Source organism: Knufia obscura (assembly GCF_036327395.1).
Source record: "Knufia obscura strain CCFEE 5817 isolate CBS 148926 chromosome Unknown scaffold_2, whole genome shotgun sequence".
In the NCBI taxonomy this organism is placed as follows: domain Eukaryota; kingdom Fungi; phylum Ascomycota; class Eurotiomycetes; order Chaetothyriales; family Trichomeriaceae; genus Knufia; species Knufia obscura.
The window spans coordinates 2413489-2430698 of record NW_027042688.1 but is presented as its reverse complement, the minus strand read 5'-3'; the positions used below and the strand labels follow the sequence as shown (position 1 = coordinate 2430698).

At 50.8% G+C, this 17210-nt stretch overlaps 6 protein-coding genes across 6 annotated transcripts; 3 read left to right on the top strand and 3 right to left on the bottom strand.

The window, feature by feature from the left end:
* Window positions 1-4155: 4155 nt before the first annotated feature.
* On the top strand, window positions 4156-4608 carry PMZ80_002746 (uncharacterized protein; the record flags this gene model as incomplete). Its single annotated transcript, XM_064871178.1, has 1 exon — window positions 4156-4608. One exon carries the CDS (start codon window positions 4156-4158, stop codon window positions 4606-4608), a length of 453 nt encoding a protein of 150 aa, XP_064733631.1.
* Window positions 4609-5401: 793 nt separating this feature from the next.
* On the top strand, window positions 5402-6373 carry PMZ80_002745 (uncharacterized protein; the record flags this gene model as incomplete). The annotated part of the gene is made up of 1 exon (XM_064871177.1): window positions 5402-6373. One exon carries the CDS (start codon window positions 5402-5404, stop codon window positions 6371-6373), a length of 972 nt encoding a protein of 323 aa, XP_064733630.1.
* Window positions 6374-7320: 947 nt separating this feature from the next.
* Window positions 7321-9411, bottom strand: PMZ80_002744 (uncharacterized protein; the record flags this gene model as incomplete). Its single annotated transcript, XM_064871176.1, has 3 exons — window positions 7321-7628; window positions 7685-8865; window positions 9404-9411. The coding sequence occupies 3 exons, from the start codon at window positions 9409-9411 to the stop codon at window positions 7321-7323; spliced, it is 1497 nt and encodes a 498-aa protein (XP_064733629.1).
* Window positions 9412-12053: 2642 nt separating this feature from the next.
* PMZ80_002743 (uncharacterized protein) lies at window positions 12054-13013 on the top strand (the record flags this gene model as incomplete). The annotated part of the gene is made up of 3 exons (XM_064871175.1): window positions 12054-12059; window positions 12090-12828; window positions 12910-13013. 3 exons carry the CDS (start codon window positions 12054-12056, stop codon window positions 13011-13013), a joined length of 849 nt encoding a protein of 282 aa, XP_064733628.1.
* A 1188-nt stretch (window positions 13014-14201) lies between these two features.
* On the bottom strand, window positions 14202-15323 carry PMZ80_002742 (uncharacterized protein; the record flags this gene model as incomplete). The annotated part of the gene is made up of 1 exon (XM_064871174.1): window positions 14202-15323. One exon carries the CDS (start codon window positions 15321-15323, stop codon window positions 14202-14204), a length of 1122 nt encoding a protein of 373 aa, XP_064733627.1.
* A 668-nt stretch (window positions 15324-15991) lies between these two features.
* Window positions 15992-16849, bottom strand: PMZ80_002741 (uncharacterized protein; the record flags this gene model as incomplete). Its single annotated transcript, XM_064871173.1, has 3 exons — window positions 15992-16133; window positions 16186-16330; window positions 16390-16849. 3 exons carry the CDS (start codon window positions 16847-16849, stop codon window positions 15992-15994), a joined length of 747 nt encoding a protein of 248 aa, XP_064733626.1.
* Between the last annotated feature and the right edge of the window lie 361 nt (window positions 16850-17210).

Below are 17210 nucleotides of genomic sequence, written 5' to 3'. Positions count from 1 at the left end.
TCTCTTGTGAAGCAATAACGCCGACTGGCTAAAATGCATTCCACGTCGTGATATTTTGCCCCACCAATTGTCTTCATCGTTGGCTGGCAATTTCGTCTTGCTCCTCTGCCCCGATGCAAACACATCTATTTCTTGCCTGAAACAGCATTGGCGACGGTGGTCTGTGCTTCGGCCATTTTCTTCTCGATCTTGTCCCGCCCATCGTGCATGTATGCGAGTGTCTTCTTGTATTGGCGGTCTTGTGAGTAGTTGCCCATCTGTGTGAGAGCGACTGCGCCTACGCCTAGGACGCCCATGCTTGCGAGGAGGTATCTTGCTTGCATTTTGGTTGTAGAGGTGCAAACTTGGGCGTGTGAGGTTGAAAATGAGGTTGATGTTGGATTCGTGTTTCGCACTCGATAGGAGAGAAACCGAGTTGAGGGAAAGTTGGATTTGGTATCACTTGAAAAGAGTAGCTGCCCGTGGGTACGCTGTAATACCAGTGTCACTATAGTGCCTGAGACTGTGATCTGTGCAAGGTAGCACTAGGAGGCTGTGAGCAGGTTGATCAGATTTTGCGAATCAACTAGAAGGAGAATGACAGGAAAGCACGTTTCCGAGGTTAAGTAGTTCGGAGCATAGGCATGAGCTTCCCAGTCACTGGACAGTGTTACAGCCAAGGCTTGTTGTACCTGAAACCTTATGCAAAGAAGGCAGGCTCCTGACAGCGGTCAGCCGGGTCAAGCGGCTTCGCGAACCACACAGGAGGAGAACAAGCGCCATGTGAGAGGCAGGTGAAGTCAAATCAGACCCCGGACGTGCTCCCCAAGCTTCCCCGCACTTTCTTATCAGCCTCAGATTGGTATCAAAAGTCACGTTGCGGGCCGGCAGCTAATCTCGCCATACCTTCCTGTCGTGGGGTGTTCCCAGATCTTAACACACAGCGGAAGAACTTTTTCATCCAACACTCCCGAAAGCCAGGAGGAATTCCTATGCGAGCCGGGCGTGATTCAAAGAATCTTCATTCGACAGGCAACGTATTCGCCCTGTTGCGTGCAACTCCACGCTTTTGGTGCAACCTCTCGAGTCATTTCGGATGCCATCTTCCTGTCCCCGATATGTCTTCCCAGGGGCCTACCAGTAGCGAACCAGAGTGCACTGAGGCACGTTGGATGTCTTGTTCGAGGGACGTAAGCTATGATCACTTTCGAACACGTAGCTTACTATTATTGGGCTGCCTTCGCAATTTCTTGAATTGTGCGGCAAGCCGCCTAACATAGCCTCAGGAGACGATCTCGGTGTCACGATCCGAGGACCTTTGCGATGTATGTGCCTTATCGGCGCCTACCGTCTTGCCTCTGATATTGACAGGCAGAATCTCGAAGTGCTTCGATGAGCACTCTCCATCCAGTAAATCAACGTGAGCGGATGTACGCACCATTGACTACTGGCGTACCCCCCAGCTACGAAATCAAGGTTCCGAAAAGATCCCACAGGCTTGGAAAAACATCCACGGTGCAGTGGCTGGTTGTCCTTTAGTAATAGTCACCTACAGGTCACGGGAATGCTCCCGGAGTCAATGTGGGCGAACAGCATGATACACATCTGGAGCTATTAGCCAACCACGGTTCATTTCGATCCAGTTTGACCTTTTGTCAGTGGATATCTTTCATGATACTATCTGCCACAGTCGATTGTACACTGCACTAACACGCACCGTCCAGTAACATAACAGCTCCAGCTCCTGATCTGCAGAGCGCTATGTCGGCTTACAACGACGTCACGTTGCCATCAGATCGAAGCCATCAGCAGACCAGTGCGTCTATGGGAGAATCCGGCACCGAGAACAATCATGACCAGCAAACACGCCTCTCGGAAGCTTGCCCTCCTAGAAGCATCGAACAGCTCCTCGAAAGGCAGTATGAAGTGACTTACTGCTTGTGGTGGATGCTAGGGGGGTACCAGGCGCCGCTTCACAGTCATGAAACTGGTACTTCAGTGAATGTCCATTCCCAGCCGGAACAACACAGCTCAAGCATACAAAATGCTTCAATGACGGTAAGGTGAGAGCAAGTACCTTCCTGAACTTTCGCAGAGTAACTTTCGTTCTGATGTCTTCAACGCAGGGATTACGAAAGTTTTCGGCACTGGCTCGATGGACATATAATCAACAAAGACAAATTTGCTCGACTCATCGACGTCTTGAGCAACGTACACTCCTTCCCTCCACACAAGTACAAAATGCTAAGCATAGCTTCGGAATCTTCGATATCCACGTCGCTGCCTGAGTTGAGAACCATAAAGGGCGCCCTTCCGGATACTGAGGGAGTGCATCACATCCTCTGCAAACTTCAGTCTCGCAGCGCAGCGAGCACTGTGCTAGATGAACCTCTATTACAGGACCTCTGCTCATCGGCTTATGCCAGCTGTGGCCTCCTACCACTATCATACGACGGGAAAGCCTTTCCCATCGAGCGAAACATTCGTGGCGTAAGCTAGAGCCAATTATGGATGGTGTTAAGAGCTGACCGAGAAGCAAGCCGTCCCTATTCAAGTCGCACCCCGCAGTCCGTGGGCTATTGCATGTGAGTTTGATCGGTGGTCCCCGGCGTCCTCCCCACCACGCAGAAAGTCTTGAAGCTAATAGCCATCACAGGACCTTTCGCATACGGGGCCAGTTATTGAGTTTGGAGGTTCTGCTCGTTCTCATGAATCATCTCATGGGCCGGTGCCTTGAATCTGAAGTTCACGATCATTGGTACAAGGAGTTTTCTGCGTTGGACGATGTCATTCATGATTTTGTGGAGGCGTGGTCGCGAACGGTACGGCAGACTATACACCGCAACGCTCACCGAGGGTTCTCAGATATATCGTGCCCAGAGGCGTACTATGGCCTACCCTTCGTATTCACTTACCTGACGCGGGATCGCAGAAATCAACGTGTGTGGCCACCCACTGTTGGTTACAAACTGAAGCGTGAGTCTTGCATCCTCCCAAGCATGAGACATGCTAGCTTCAACGGGCGCAGTAAGCTAGCATCGCCATACCACATTCACGAGGTTCGTCAGGCTTTCCTCCTAAGGCTTCACCCGAGGCAGACCACTGTTGGCTTTTCACTCCTCATTATGACAGACGACGACGAGTATCAGCCAAGCCAAGATTGGGGCTATTCACGTTCAGACCAGCCACTGTCCATGCATTTGGGACCCATTTTCATGCTCATTCGAGCAGTGACCGCCGGTCTGTATCACGCTAGTCAATGCTTCACACTTATACTCGACGAGATAGACCAGGAAGTGGGCATACGGGTAAGGCGTCAAATCCTCTGTGCAGTTTGCCTGCGCAATCGTTAACATGTATCATAGCTCTCCCAGGTGTCTGATCCTTGCAGTACCTCGAAGGTCATGTTTGACAACGCAGATCTCGAGAGGTCCAAGCTCTACTTCAATATCTTGCAGGTCCTGCGCATTATGCAGGACAACATCGAAGGCATTTAGCATGATATCAAGGAGTGGCTCTGCAATCATATAATGGCTGTCTGGCACCGTGACCCGGTGGGGGCTGGTCCCTGGCACCCCCCTGAAGAATGTTTCCAGCAGTTGTGGTCCTGTGCAAAGAACGCGGAAGCAGAGCTCCAAGCTCATTTCCAAGTTCGTTTGGAGAGGATTCGGAGAAAGCAAGAAGAAATCACTCTACTGAGGGAAGTGTAAGTCCTCCCTTGCTTACGGTACGTTACCCAAGCAACTATGCTCACCTTCATCATGCGCGTGACCAATCCACGCTGTGATCCTTGCAACTAGGCGGCCACGCATTGAAGACTAGTTCCATTATCGGAAAACAAGAGCCAGCATGTGCCATGCGTCAGCTCTGGCGGACGCCACGACTATGCCGGAAATATCTTGACCACTGTCACCAATCCGCAAGTCGACTCAGCACAATATGCAAGGTTACAGGCCGCCAGCGTCAAGTCCATGTGGTCCTTGTCCGGATTCTTAGGAGGACGTCAGCATATGAAAAAAGTGGCATGAATCGCCTGCCAAGGGTGATGTGGCTTCTCGATCCAACCAACAATTGGCCATAGCTGGTCAACTCTCAAAGCCTAGTTGCTGACACGTTGGTGAACAGAGCTTCTTTGGAATGAACAACATCAAAGATACGGATAGCCTCACGAGCACAATGACACCGTTCCTCGCTATGGTCGTCGCGTTTGCTATTAGCACCTACGTACTATCATATATTGGCCTCGAATGGTACAAAGACTACAAAGCAGCGGGAAGTCCTCGGCTCACGAAGTGGCATACGCGGATCCTGTCGAGGTTGAAGAAACTTCGAACATCTGGGTCTTACGAACCGCCTGATTTAGAGTCTCTAAGTCAGACTGTCGACATTACACGCTCTCCCAACGAGTCAGGTTACTGGTTACCATATCCTGATCCGCTGAGGATGTTCCGGCCCAAGCACAAAGAAGAAGAGCCTCCTATCACCAAGTTAGGCACAGGTATCCTGGACAGCTGCCAGTCGGCGAGCATAGGACATCGGACATCTATCGCGTCAGATAGCCGCATCAGGCCTACAGCACTTGGACAGCACTCAAAGTCCCCCACACTGTCCCGCTCCACTACCTTCTGACTTTCTGACTGCTAGGCTATACGACTTGACGACATCGCCAATCACCTTTGGCGCCAACGACGACATACGAGGAGGCATAACGATGGAACAACTTTATGCATGCTTGAAGCAACCGGGGGACTCCTGGACGACGAAAAGGAGCCTTTATTGAGCGCATTCGATGCATGCAGGCGTCTGGTAATTGATTGCCATCAATCGACTGCTTGCGTCGACGAGCAACTGTGTCAGTTGCGTGGATGTGGGTGCGCGAACAAACAGCGTGTCATTTATGCTGTCTTCATCTCTCAATTGCCGAAGAATGTCAATCTACAGCTGGCGCGTCATGAATACACAATGAACGTCTTTCCAGGCAGTCCAATGTACGGTGATCGTTTGTTGGTCGACATTGAGGATGTTAGTCGAGTGTTCTGAAGTGATATTGTGTGCTATGAGAGGAGCCATGTGTCCAATGCACTATATATCATACCAGAGTCCGCTTCGTTGATTGAACCATGGTCATTAGCTCACCGTGTCGGTTGTCGGTTGTCACCATCGAACAAAGGAGTGCAAGTGCAGTCGACACTCTTCAGAGTGACTCGACACGCGTCGTTGAACTTCGCAAAAATGCGGCTTCTTATATCTACCTCAAACTTCTGCTCCAGGAATATCTCGATCCATACCATCTGCACATTACCCAGATCCCTTCGAGCCAGACTTGTTACTCTTTCAGACCGATCAATCTCAGCTCTGGACCTTGGATAACTTATACCAACCAACTACAATTCTCAGAAGGAGGGTAGCAATAGAGACAAAGATGCGAGAGGAGCCGTCTTTTGTTCACACCGAGTGTGATGTCAAGGACGAAGTGCCTCTTGGTGCAGTCTTGGGCAAAGACACTACGGCTGATTCGTCAAGCAGCTGTCGGGACGAGTGTGTAGAAGACGAGATTGCAGGAGATGGAAAGGCTCCCACAGCACTGACGGCCAGAAAGGAAAAGACAGTCGCAAATGAAGAGACGGATGTGCCAAGCTTGCCAGCCACAAATGCAGACAAGATCAAGGGATTGTCGAAGGTACTTGAGTCAGGCCTTCGCGACGTTCTGGCTTTGGTCGAAGACGACTACCCACTCAGCACGGCTTTAGAGACCACGGTCGACACCTTCGAGGAGCACCTCGCCGAAGTCGCGCGCTGCATCAGTCCTGAGTTCAGCACAGCTGAAAAGCCATCGAGAAACTCATCAAAGGCAGTCTCCGATGACATTTCAGGCGACTTCGAGAACGTCCTTCCGACCGTAGGCCAGAAGCGCCGTCTCGTGTCTCTCCATGGCGCATATCTTACCGTAATCTTCAGACTTCTTGCCGAGCACCTTTTGCGCAATGAGAATACTCTGGAGGCACAAATCCCAGACATTCAAGATGTGGCAGCCGGCCTCACTCTAGTCGTCAAGGCATTCGACGCCAACTGGGAGCGGCTGAAACTCGATCATAGAGTGGCAGAGAAGCCGGAGATACCGAAAAAGGTTATCACCGAGCGACCCAATAATCCCAAGGAAGGCCCGCCAGATATGTGGTGCGCCATCGCACAAGCTAGAGCTCTTCTTGCACTGGCGCTTGCTCGAGCAGCTCTGATCACAAGCGACAAAGATGCAGTCGGAAGCGTGATCGACGAGCTTGTTGGTGGTGGTCTCGCTACTGTCAGCAAAACTGGTCATCGCCACACCGCCGCCACTCTTGGCGTTGCCAGAGCCAAGGAGCATCTCGCTGAGGCCAAGAGTCTTGCCAACTAGACTTGGTGGAACCGAAAGCTCTGTTCGAAGAAGGCAAAGGAGGCGGTGGTACACTGGCAGGACTGGTTCTGGCCCATCTACGGGATGATCGAGGATGGTATAGCATATGCCAGATCCGAGAGATCAGAGTTCGGTGAAGATGTGCTACTTGAGCCAGTGTTCGTTGGTCCTGTGCAGGTGAAGGTGAGATGGGACTACCAATTCACTGATGTCAGTGTTGGGTACGGCTACGACTCATGCTAGTTGAGGTAGCGTGGATAGGAAAGTTATATAAGCGCAGCATGAGAGGCGAATTATAAGCATACAGCAGGGGACAAAAGATGACAATTCTGTAAAGTTGAGAGGGAGTGGAATGACAAGACATTTCGAATAGAGCCTGAATATGCTTCAATCGCTATGGTCGACCTTCGCTCATCCGTTGACGACCGCATGGCTTGTGAAAAGCATCGTCTGGTCATCATAATATTCATCTGGACCGCGGCGATCATCACTTCTTTCTTTTGCGGCATGGTAATGGTAGCAGGTCTTTCAGCTCGAAAGATGATGGCGCGCCTTCGGTCTACGAAGGCAGCATTAGGTAAACAAGCACTAAGATAAAGGTGTTGGCCGTTGTGAATGGTATGATGGTTTGTCTACGCCGCAGTAACGGGGCGGTCACCTTCCACTGACTATGCTTATCGATCATTGAGCTGATGTTGATACCCGTATCATGAGACAGCCCTATCGCGATCTTCAACGTGGTGCACCCACCGAGGTCAACCTGTTTGCGTCGCTTCCTGCCTTCTGTCACATCTCATTATGTCTTATGTTGTCGGGAGTGCCATTGTTGTTCGTGGTGGGCTGACAAGACTATTACTGTAGTCTCTCCCTTCTTAACTCGATCGTGCGTGTCGGAGTACGCCACCGGGGACAGACAGGTTGTGCAACATTCGGAATTCATCTCGGCCTCAACTCTTCGTAATCTTTGCCGAAAGAGTTTCGTAGCTCTGCCGGATGCGACGGAAGACTCGACCGATGCGGCCCACTGAAGGTGTCTGGGTGTGAGTCTTGTTCTTCATGTCTCCAGAAGCTAGAGGGTCTATCTGTTCGCGCATCGAGGGCGCACCGTGGGCCAAAGGACGGGAAGAACGACCTTGGGCGTGACTCGGGATTTCGCCTGGTCTCCTGTCCAAATAGTGCTCCACGTAACTCGCAGCCTCGGTCCTCGCTTGCGCCAAAAGCCCTTTGCGCAGTTCTCGAATGCTTGTAAAGGCCGCTAGCACATCAGCATCGGGCACATTGCAAGACGTATCATCATCCTGTTTCTCCAACTTCGACCACGCTTTGCCTCCCCAATGAGCTCGAGCATATGAAATCTTGCATCCTTGATGGTCGGAGCTTCAATCTTCTTTGATTTGTGTAACACAGCCGTCGTAATATGCTCTTCTCCTTCCGTTGTTTCGTGCTCTGTACTCGTCTCTTCCGATAGAATATGCGCGTCGTTCTCGCATGGAGGTACCCATCCTCCTTGACCCCGATCCATCTCTGCAGCTTCGGACTCGTCGTCATCAATGGACATTTGCCGCTCATCAAAGCCCTCTCGCATTGAGCCTGGTTCATCCATTTCCATCTCTATGTTGTCTCCTGCATCATCTTCACAATCTTTCTGGTTGGAGACTTGCCTCACACGCTTGTTATCGACCACGTTCAGGTAAGCTTGAGCTGTCACCTGCAATCCTATAGCCTTGTTCTTCTCCTTCTTCTTAACGACTTTGTCATGTTGGACCTTCCTCGATGTTGACTTGACAAACGCCTGCACAGTCTTCTTCTTGCCCCGCCTGGTCAGTTTCGTGGCTGCTGCCACTCCCAAGGCACGAGGAGGAGGATTTCTCAGGATGCCGTCGAGTTCATATGGTAATGTCGGAGCCCATGGATCCACCGCCGCAGCCTTTGCCAGTCTATCAGCTCGGTCGTTGCCATCGATAACAGGTTTATTGTGCGCAGGGACACATCGGATCTTCAGCAGCACACCCATTGTTGAGAGAAAGTGGCTGCGATGCTTGATGACTGCTATCTCGCGTTGTTGTGGAAAATGGTTTTGCTTTGTCTGCGAAAGTTTCTCCCAATCTCTGATCTTTTCTATACTGAACTTGCTGTCCGAGTAGATTCTGACCTCTCTGATGAGCGCCCCGCCATTAAGTTGCGCCTCCTCGATATGATCTATGCTCATCTCGATTGCATTGACCATAGCGAGGAGCTCCGCGTCGTTAATGTCTGTCCCGCGTTCAAGCGGCCAATAGTAGTCCTTCCACCATCTCTTTTCTACTGCGCTCTGCATGGTGATGCCGCAGCCAACACCTGTTGCGTGCGGTGGTGGTGTGATTGAAACTTGAGCAGCTTGGTTCTTCGATGCATCGGACCAGAAGACGATGATGCCTGGATCAAGGTTAGTGGCTTCGGCTCTTGCTGCTTGCTCTGCGTCGTCTCTGTCAAGCGCTGTTGCTTCGCCTTTTCTAGGCAATTGGTTGAGGACACGAAGAAGCTTTGAATCGTCCAGGAAGCGACAGGTCGATACTTCTAGAGCTAATTGATCCCCCATAATGTATAGTGACGTTGAACGCGTTCACGTGTGGGAGTGGCATCGGTGCGGGAGGGGGATGGATATGCAGGGCCTGCACGATGTTCTCGAGGTACAAAGTCATGAGTATGCGAAGGCGCAACTGCCATTGGCCGTCAGTCGCAACGTTGTAAGTTTTTGCCAAGATCCAAACATTATGTCCCTGACTTTCACTCACAAGAGTGAGGAAGGCGAACATTTTCGCTCACATTTTTCGGAGGGCCAGCAGTCATCACATGACTCGACAACTCTAGGTCTTCAGCGCCATATGCCACCATTTTTATGTCGCCCAACTTCTTCTGTTACCACAACCACTGGAATGGACATGAGTTGCGTTGCCGCGAGCACAGCTTCGGTGAGAGACCTTCGATGAGGAATCCCGGGATATGCATACTGGAAAAAGATGACAGCCTCTGCTGATTGTGTGTACTTACTTACGCATCTTCGTCGGAACTGAGTAGGCATCGAAGAATTTCATTTCGTATCTGGCAGCATACTTTCAGTGCATGCGCACTCGTGCTTCCACAGATACGGTCGTAGGATGGGGCCGCTTTCAGAATACAGAAAACCTTACCGACATGGACGTATCGCTATTCGTCGGGCGACTTCCATCCTGGCACAAGATGAGCTAAAAACAAAGTCTGCTCAGCTGGAATTGCTTCTGATTGGCATAAGATGTTATTCCAATGCATTTCATTGACTTGCTCACATGACGCTTCGCAGCATCCAGCTGGCTTGGAGTGGTTGCCCCATCGTCTACACTACTCATCTCGCGCGCAAGCATGATGTTGCGCGGCCATGCGGGCATATGTATGAGAAGAGAGACTTTCGCAGTATTGGTGGTAGGTAGCAAAATGAAGTGAAGTGTTCGGATGCGATCTGAAGCAATTACCGCACTAACTAGAATTAGTCAAACGCCCAATCACGTGAGATCATGATAGGTCTAGTACTCCGTGCGTCAGTCGTACTCAAGCATCAATTTCTCTTTCCTAAGTGTCACTGTTCAGAAGTTGTCGCAAATTTGCAGTAACATCGACGCTCCAATTCCATCTTCGCAGTCCGCGGCAAGTAGCATGAGTGAGCTAGCTGTATCGTCGCCTCTCAACTGTGCTCATTCGCGCGTCTGATGGCCTCGGGAGTACATGATTGCACATTAGCGCACTTCGAATACGGTTGTACCAGGACCGCGACCGAGAGAGATATTGCATCATGCGGGAGTTGAACACCAGTATCGACGGAGGTTTATGTGACATATGAAGTAGAAGAGGCTTCGAGCGCCAAAAAAATCTAACAAACCCTAGACGGTATCACCGCAATGGGACCCATGTCTAAGTTAACTCCAATCCTTGGGAGGTCGTGTCCCGCGTCTGTGATTTGGGAGATACCTCTGACTAACTCTACGAAGACGCCCTCATGGAGTAATTTGTGTCGATTCTCGTTGGTTGGATGCACCAAAATTGCCTTTCAGTCAATATAATGCTTACTTTTCACAGTGCCGCAAACGAAGTCTTTGCCACAGTCATGGCCAGCGGACATGTGGCGCACCCTTGGCGCGATACCCGTGAGTCGCCATTAAGATGTCGTTTCCTGGTCAGCAACGCGCTCATAGTCGCTGTTCGCTGCGTTCCTTGACGTACCATGGCAACAGTCTCTTCTCAATTTCCGCTCTGTTGGCCGAGCAGTACAAATGAGACTATCGCCACCAACCAACGAGAGCACGAGATCGTCTGGGAGCCTTGATACTTCTTTACAGAATCCAGCTGAGACTCGCGGTCCGCACATGTGTAGCGGACTGAAAGACGATGAATGGTTTCGGGAAGCCACCGGCACACGTATCGCGATGCATCGGGTTTGCGTGACTCTTGCCTGGTCACGCTCCCCGCGTTACAGCTTCTATCCACGACACGCTATCCAATTTTCTGAATCGCAATCAGACAGGTCGATGATGACGGCAGTTCACTGAACCCGACGCTAGAACTCGAACGTTACTGCTCAAATTCTTTTACTCAACGTTACCAAATTTTTCCAGTGTGGTCGGTGATTCCAACACTGAAACGCCTCTTCTCGGACAATCGCAAGCACAGGTATGTCGAAGAAGGTTATCCTGCACTCGAGTCAGGCACCTAAGGAGCAGACGTCGACAATGGATTCTCTGCTACAGTCGCCCGAACGGCAGCTGTGCATCCAGCACGACCTGATCAATACTCTCAAAGCACGTCAAGCGAACATCCTCGATCTGGAGACGAATGTTCCTGACAACCAAATCACAAGGTGGAAAGGTAAGCAAATAAATCTTGATCGATGCGCATCATGTCTATACTTGTCAGACACGCAGCTTAGAGAATGGATCGCCGACCTGGAAAGACTCCTTGGATATCAGTCCACTCCACTTGGGCGTGGTGAAAGCAAAACTGATCTCGATAATGATTAGCCCCGATCACCCTAAGCATAGCTTATATGCTCTCGAAAATCGGGAACACTCCGGACTGCCAGTCTTGGTACTGGAAGTCCTTGAGAGAGTTCACACTGGCATTCGTCGATCTTGGGAGGGCCGCCTCTTCGGCCGGAATGTCATATAGTGGCAATCAAGTATGCACACTTGCAGAAGAAGCACAGCGAGGAATTCATCGCCATCTGGTTTGCAATCCGCGACTTTGCAGATAGAGATTGTGAGCCTGAACAACCTCCTTCAGAAACTGGCTTAGAGCTATCCAGAGAAGTCAGCGCTCTCCCATGCCTGAAAGAGGCAGTCGATAATGGACCCGACGCAGCAAAGGATTCTAAACCACTACTATTATTCAGGTGCGGGACGTGCTCTTCGTCAAGGCCTATCCAGCCAGATCAGGACCGTGCTTCTCTGTGGTCTTCCTGACGCACGAGCTAGCATATTCGTGGACCGCCGCGCAGGCAAAGCTGCATTTCAGTGACGGGAATGAGAATACGTTGGGCCCACTGTCGCCATTGCGCATCTATATACGATCTGTTCATCTGCATTTCAAGCATGCGATAGACAGACGGGCAGCGTCCTGGGTCGTGTGGAAGAAGCAATAGAGCTCAAGGTTAGTGTTCTGGCACCGTTCTATCATGGTTGTTCGTCTCTTTTGACATGCTTCCTTTTAGCTCTCACAAGTTGCGAACGAGGAGTATATGTCCGACATCATGTTTGACCATACTGGACTCGAGCGTTCGAAATTCTACTTCAAAATGCTACAACTCTTGCGCATAATGAATGACTCTATCGACGACACGAGACAACGGCTGAGAGACTGGCCGCCTGAATGGCAACGACAAATCAACAGATTCGTTGTTGGAAATTATTGCGACGTAGCTGAATTCGAGACACTGAAGTCAGCGTGGCAAGTCATTCAAGCTGATTGTGAGAGAGACCTGAACGGCATTCAACAACGCATTGTCAAGAAGCAAGCAGAAATCGGGTTCCTCCGTGATGGCCTTTTCAACGCAACAGCAGTTCGCGAGGCACTACTCGCTAGAAACACAAACCAGAACATCATGGTCTTCACGGTCGTGACCATCGTATTCCTACCGCTTTCTTTCGTTACGAGCTTTTGCGGCATGGACAGTGTTCTTGGCGGCAAGTCCATTACTGCCTCGATGGTACCTTTTGGTACAATGCTAGCCGCGCTATCAGTCGGCACGTACATCTTCGCATTCGGTAGCCTGGAGTGGTACAAGACTCGGCGATCGGGTACGAGCAGCACGATAAGGGCGTATAGGAAGTGTATGGCCGCTGCGAAGTGTGCCTGGAGAACAGTGATACCACAACGGAACAGGAGAAGCGATTTGGAAGACCCTGAACAGCTTACACTCCATTCGACCTCGGCGAATGCTTCAAATGGAGGTAAGTCCCAAAGTATTGCCTGCTGTTCCACCCTTCTATCGGTATAGTCTCTGATCCTTTGTGCTGACGGAACGATGTTAGGCCCCACATCACCCGTGACAGGGCATGTGCCTGCTCAGCCTGGCAATAATGCTCTGCCAGCTTCGAACTCTTCGAGGTCGACAATCGTGCAATCGAGTGGCTGAACGAAGGCGGGCGCGCTCCCCAGTAGCTCACAATGGTAATGACTCCTGATTCTTCAGAAGACCATTGTAACCACCGTCGCAGCACTGACCACGAGTTGATGGCAGAAACCAGCGGCTCTAGAGAAGACGCTTCCAAGAGCTCTGACTCGTTCCTATATATCCTCGCGCTCGCTTGGAGAAGGACGGAATCTTTCGAGAGTGATCTCACACGAGTGCGAACCTCTTTTTGCCGACTACGCATGCGAACTTATGCCCTTGATTTTCAATCGCCAGCTCCTTGATGCCTGACAGCCTTATAGTATCCGTGAGGCTACGAACGCGACACCACAATGTGCAAGCAGGACGGAATGAATGTTCACTCACATAAGTGAGAGCAAGTAACAGAATGTGTTCCTGCTCGAGATTCGAACACGATACCTATTCAGCCAGAAACCAAAAAAATACCCCCAGATCCACGAACGAAAGGCTCCTCGCCCTGAGCAGATCATACTACGGTCTACACTACGTTTCCACTCAGGTTTACCCGGATCATCAGATCAACCATTTCAAGGACTCGACGATCCAAGAAAGAGGGTCATCCTACCCAGGAAGCGAGGCCCATTCTGGGGGCAAAATGTGCTGGTGGACAATATAATGCTTTCTGTCGACGGAAATCACGTGATGCAAACGAGGATGGTGTCACTTGTCACTGTTGCGCCGCCAGTGCTAGGCAGTCGCAGCGACTGATGTTGCAGGAAGTCCATGCATTCAGTGTCTTCGTTGTCGCTATGACATTGAAATATCGCCGACACCTTCTATGCATGGTCTCTCCTCTCGGGGGCACCCTTTTGAGCAGCAATGGACCACCACACCTTCCTGCTAGATCTCGTTTTCAACGAACATGCTCCTCTTCTTCCTACGCTATGAGTTACCACGATTCATGACCTGCACGAACAGGAACGTCTCTGTGTGCCATCTGACCGCTGCGTCTACCCACTCATCCGCTCTCGACCCAGGAACCAGAATCAGCTGCGGCCACCCCAAAGGGATTCGAGTATCTGCCTATTGCTCATACCAAAAGCAGCATCTGAAAGCTCATGCTGCACATTTCGGGAGGGCACCGGTACCTCCAATCCATCGAATACTCAGTCTAAGCCCTCAAGTTCTTCCAGTCGTTTTCATGAATACCTCGCTATCCTTCTTTCTTCTTCACCCCATCAACTGCCCCACATCAAACACCTCCCACCTAGTCTGACTAAAACTCACCAACCTCTTCAAACTCTGCAACCACTTCCTCGTCGCCTCATCACTCATGATATGCGCAATCTCCCTGTCCTTGCCGTCCTCGTGTAACTTCTCCCGCGCCGAACGCTCATGGATACCCACCATCGTCACACCAATCGGCCACGCTGCTTTGCCAATCGACAGCCTCAAGTAGGCGTCGACCGCGTCTCTGTAGTGACGCTTCTGCGTTAGATGGAGGATTGAAACTAGTGGGACAAGAAGCGCGTCGTATTGCAGGGGTGTAGATGTTGTTGGCGCGTCTGGTTTCGGAGTCGGATTGTAGACCGCTGCTTCGAGGCGGCGCATCAAGGGCTTGAGATCCTCGAGCGCGATTTTGTAGTTGTTTGTTGCGGCTATGCCGGCGCTTGACAGGGCATCATCCTTCTCTCGGCCGGCAAGAGCAGCTGACCACTCTGTAAGCACGAAGTTGAGGTACGATGAGATCTGGCGGTGCAATTTGACATATGCTTCTCTGTCTGACGGCTGTGGTGGCTTCTCTGGGAGAAGGATTTCGTCTGCTGGAAGTGGCTCGATTGTGGTCGGTATGGGTCCTGGATACCACTGTCTCCTTTTTGACAGCGCTTTTGACGTGAGCTTGTAGTATCGAAAGAGCCTTTCCGCATGCGTCTCGTTCTCGAGTGTCTCTGGATGCTTCAAGTCTGCCAGTTTCGTCCGCAGCTCATCATCCGGAATATCAGGTCGTTCTTCGTCTTCTACTGTGGACGGCGGCCGCTCCGGCAGCCCTAGCCTCTTCCTCCTCTTCCTCTCCTCTTTTGCTTCCTGCGCCTCCCTCCGTATCCTACTTTCCTCTGCTAACTTGCGTCTCTTCTCTTCCCTCGCTGCATTGCGCTCTGCTTCCTCATCTTCATGTTTGCGCTTCTTCTCGAGCCTCTCCAGCCTCTCTTTCTCTAGCCGAGCCTGCTCCTCGGCATACTTCGCTTCCCTCTCCTTCTCTGCCTCACTCCTCCGCTGGTACTTACTTGCGCCATTCGTGCTGGCGGGTTTGTTCTTGCTTATCTGCGCTGACATCAATGATTTGAAATCCATGATGGCGGATGGACGGACAGTATAGTTCCTCAAGCATGTATCATCACAATGCCACACCGCGCCAAAAAGTGTTTATGGCTCAGGAGGAACGGTGCAGCTCGTGCATTTCTGTAGGCAGGCATCAAGGCAAGAGTGGCATTGCTCGGCATGAATTGAGCCGAGCCATTGTTTTGGTTATGACATCATGTAGTCCTTGGGCCCTCCGCGCATTTCCGAAGCAGATACTAGTTGACATCAGTTTTCAAAGGGCGTCACCAGCGGCGGAAATGCTCACGAACAAGTGCAGCAGACGAGCGCCCAACAGCATCTCTTTCTAGTGCCAAGTTGAGACTCGTTTTGAGTTCACACAGAACAGCCCCTGGCCTAAGTTAAGAGCTATCGATGACTGTGCACTTGTTCTTGTCTTAGACAATTAAGGTGGCCGCTTTTAAGCACAAACCAGGGTAGCTGATGTAAAGAGCCAACTACACCGTCATTGTAATTCCGGCACGAGCTAGATTCCGGATCAGTGACGAGGAGTACCTTGGAGGTGGTCAGGAAAGAATAGAATTCAAGCGGCTGTCACTGTTATAGCAATTGTATACATATCCTGAACTCATGCTATGTTACAACTTCTCTTTCCTACCCACGCAGCATCAGCGAGGTATCCCTGCGAGGCTTCAATCAACCTACGACTGGTTGTACTTCTCGCCAATACCTCTCTGTACAGCTGGTCTTTGAGCGATGCGGTCGATCCACTTCAGTAGGTGAGGGAAGTCGTTCATCTCTTCTTGAGTAAAGCCGGTCCTCTCCCAGCCCTTGACCCATGGCCTATAGTATTGTTAGCGGTGCACTCTTGCCTTCGCCGTTCCCTTCTACTTACCATGTCTTCATATCAGCAATGCTATACTTTCCCTTTCCGAAGCCTGCGAGGTACTCTCGTGGTTCACCAGAGTATTTGCCTGATAAGTGAATCTCCAAAACACCATATACTCTGAGTGTTTCCTTCTTAAAGCGGTTGATTGCATCTGAGTATTATGTCAGTATATGTTGCCAGAGTAGGAAATGGCTATGCTGTAGGACATACACTCAATCTTCTCTGGAGCCGCTCTCGAAAAGTGGTTGACCTGTCCTTGATATGGCGCACCGCTGCCGTGCCAGAAGAAAGTCCATTGAATAGCTTCATTTCGCTCGAGCTCATCCTTGAAACCGAATTTGTCTTCCTTGTCTGCATACTTAAGGAGGTAGAACATCTCAGCAGATGTCTCATGAACAGGGAAAGGAGGGTCTTGTGAGTTGTCGATGAGGACTGGGATTCGGCCGTTGGGGTCGAGTCTGAGGAACCATTCCTTCTTTTGCTCATTTGTCATGATGTTGATGAGTGTGGTTGTCCACTGAGTGCCGTATGCATCTGCCAGCTCTTCGAGCATGATCTGGACGGCCTGTCCATTGGGTGTGCTCATGGTAATCAGGTGTAGTCCTTTGGCATTCTTGACCTCATCGGGTGTCTCGCTGATGTACAGCTTGTCTTTGCCTGGTCTAGACATCGTTGCGATAGGTCGTATAGTATTTCTGGAAGGTACGGAGCGAGCTAGACGAAATGTACTTCGATAGCAAGTTTGTGGTAGAAGAGGCCGAGCGGTCGCACGAGAGAGAGATTGGCGACTATATGTACTCGATCTGGCAACAGTCGCAGTCCACGTCATGTCAAGCAGGAGCGATGTGAATGCTTGTACTTGCATATGATTTTATGGCAGTCGCTGAGGGGCATCATGATGCCGTGCTTTGATTGTTGCATCACCGAAACTACCTCCCCGCGCTTTCCGCAGGAAGTGCTTCAGAAGCTTTTAACGGCTGATAAATCGTCTAGAGCTCACCCCTAAGGAAACTTAACTCGTAGATCATATA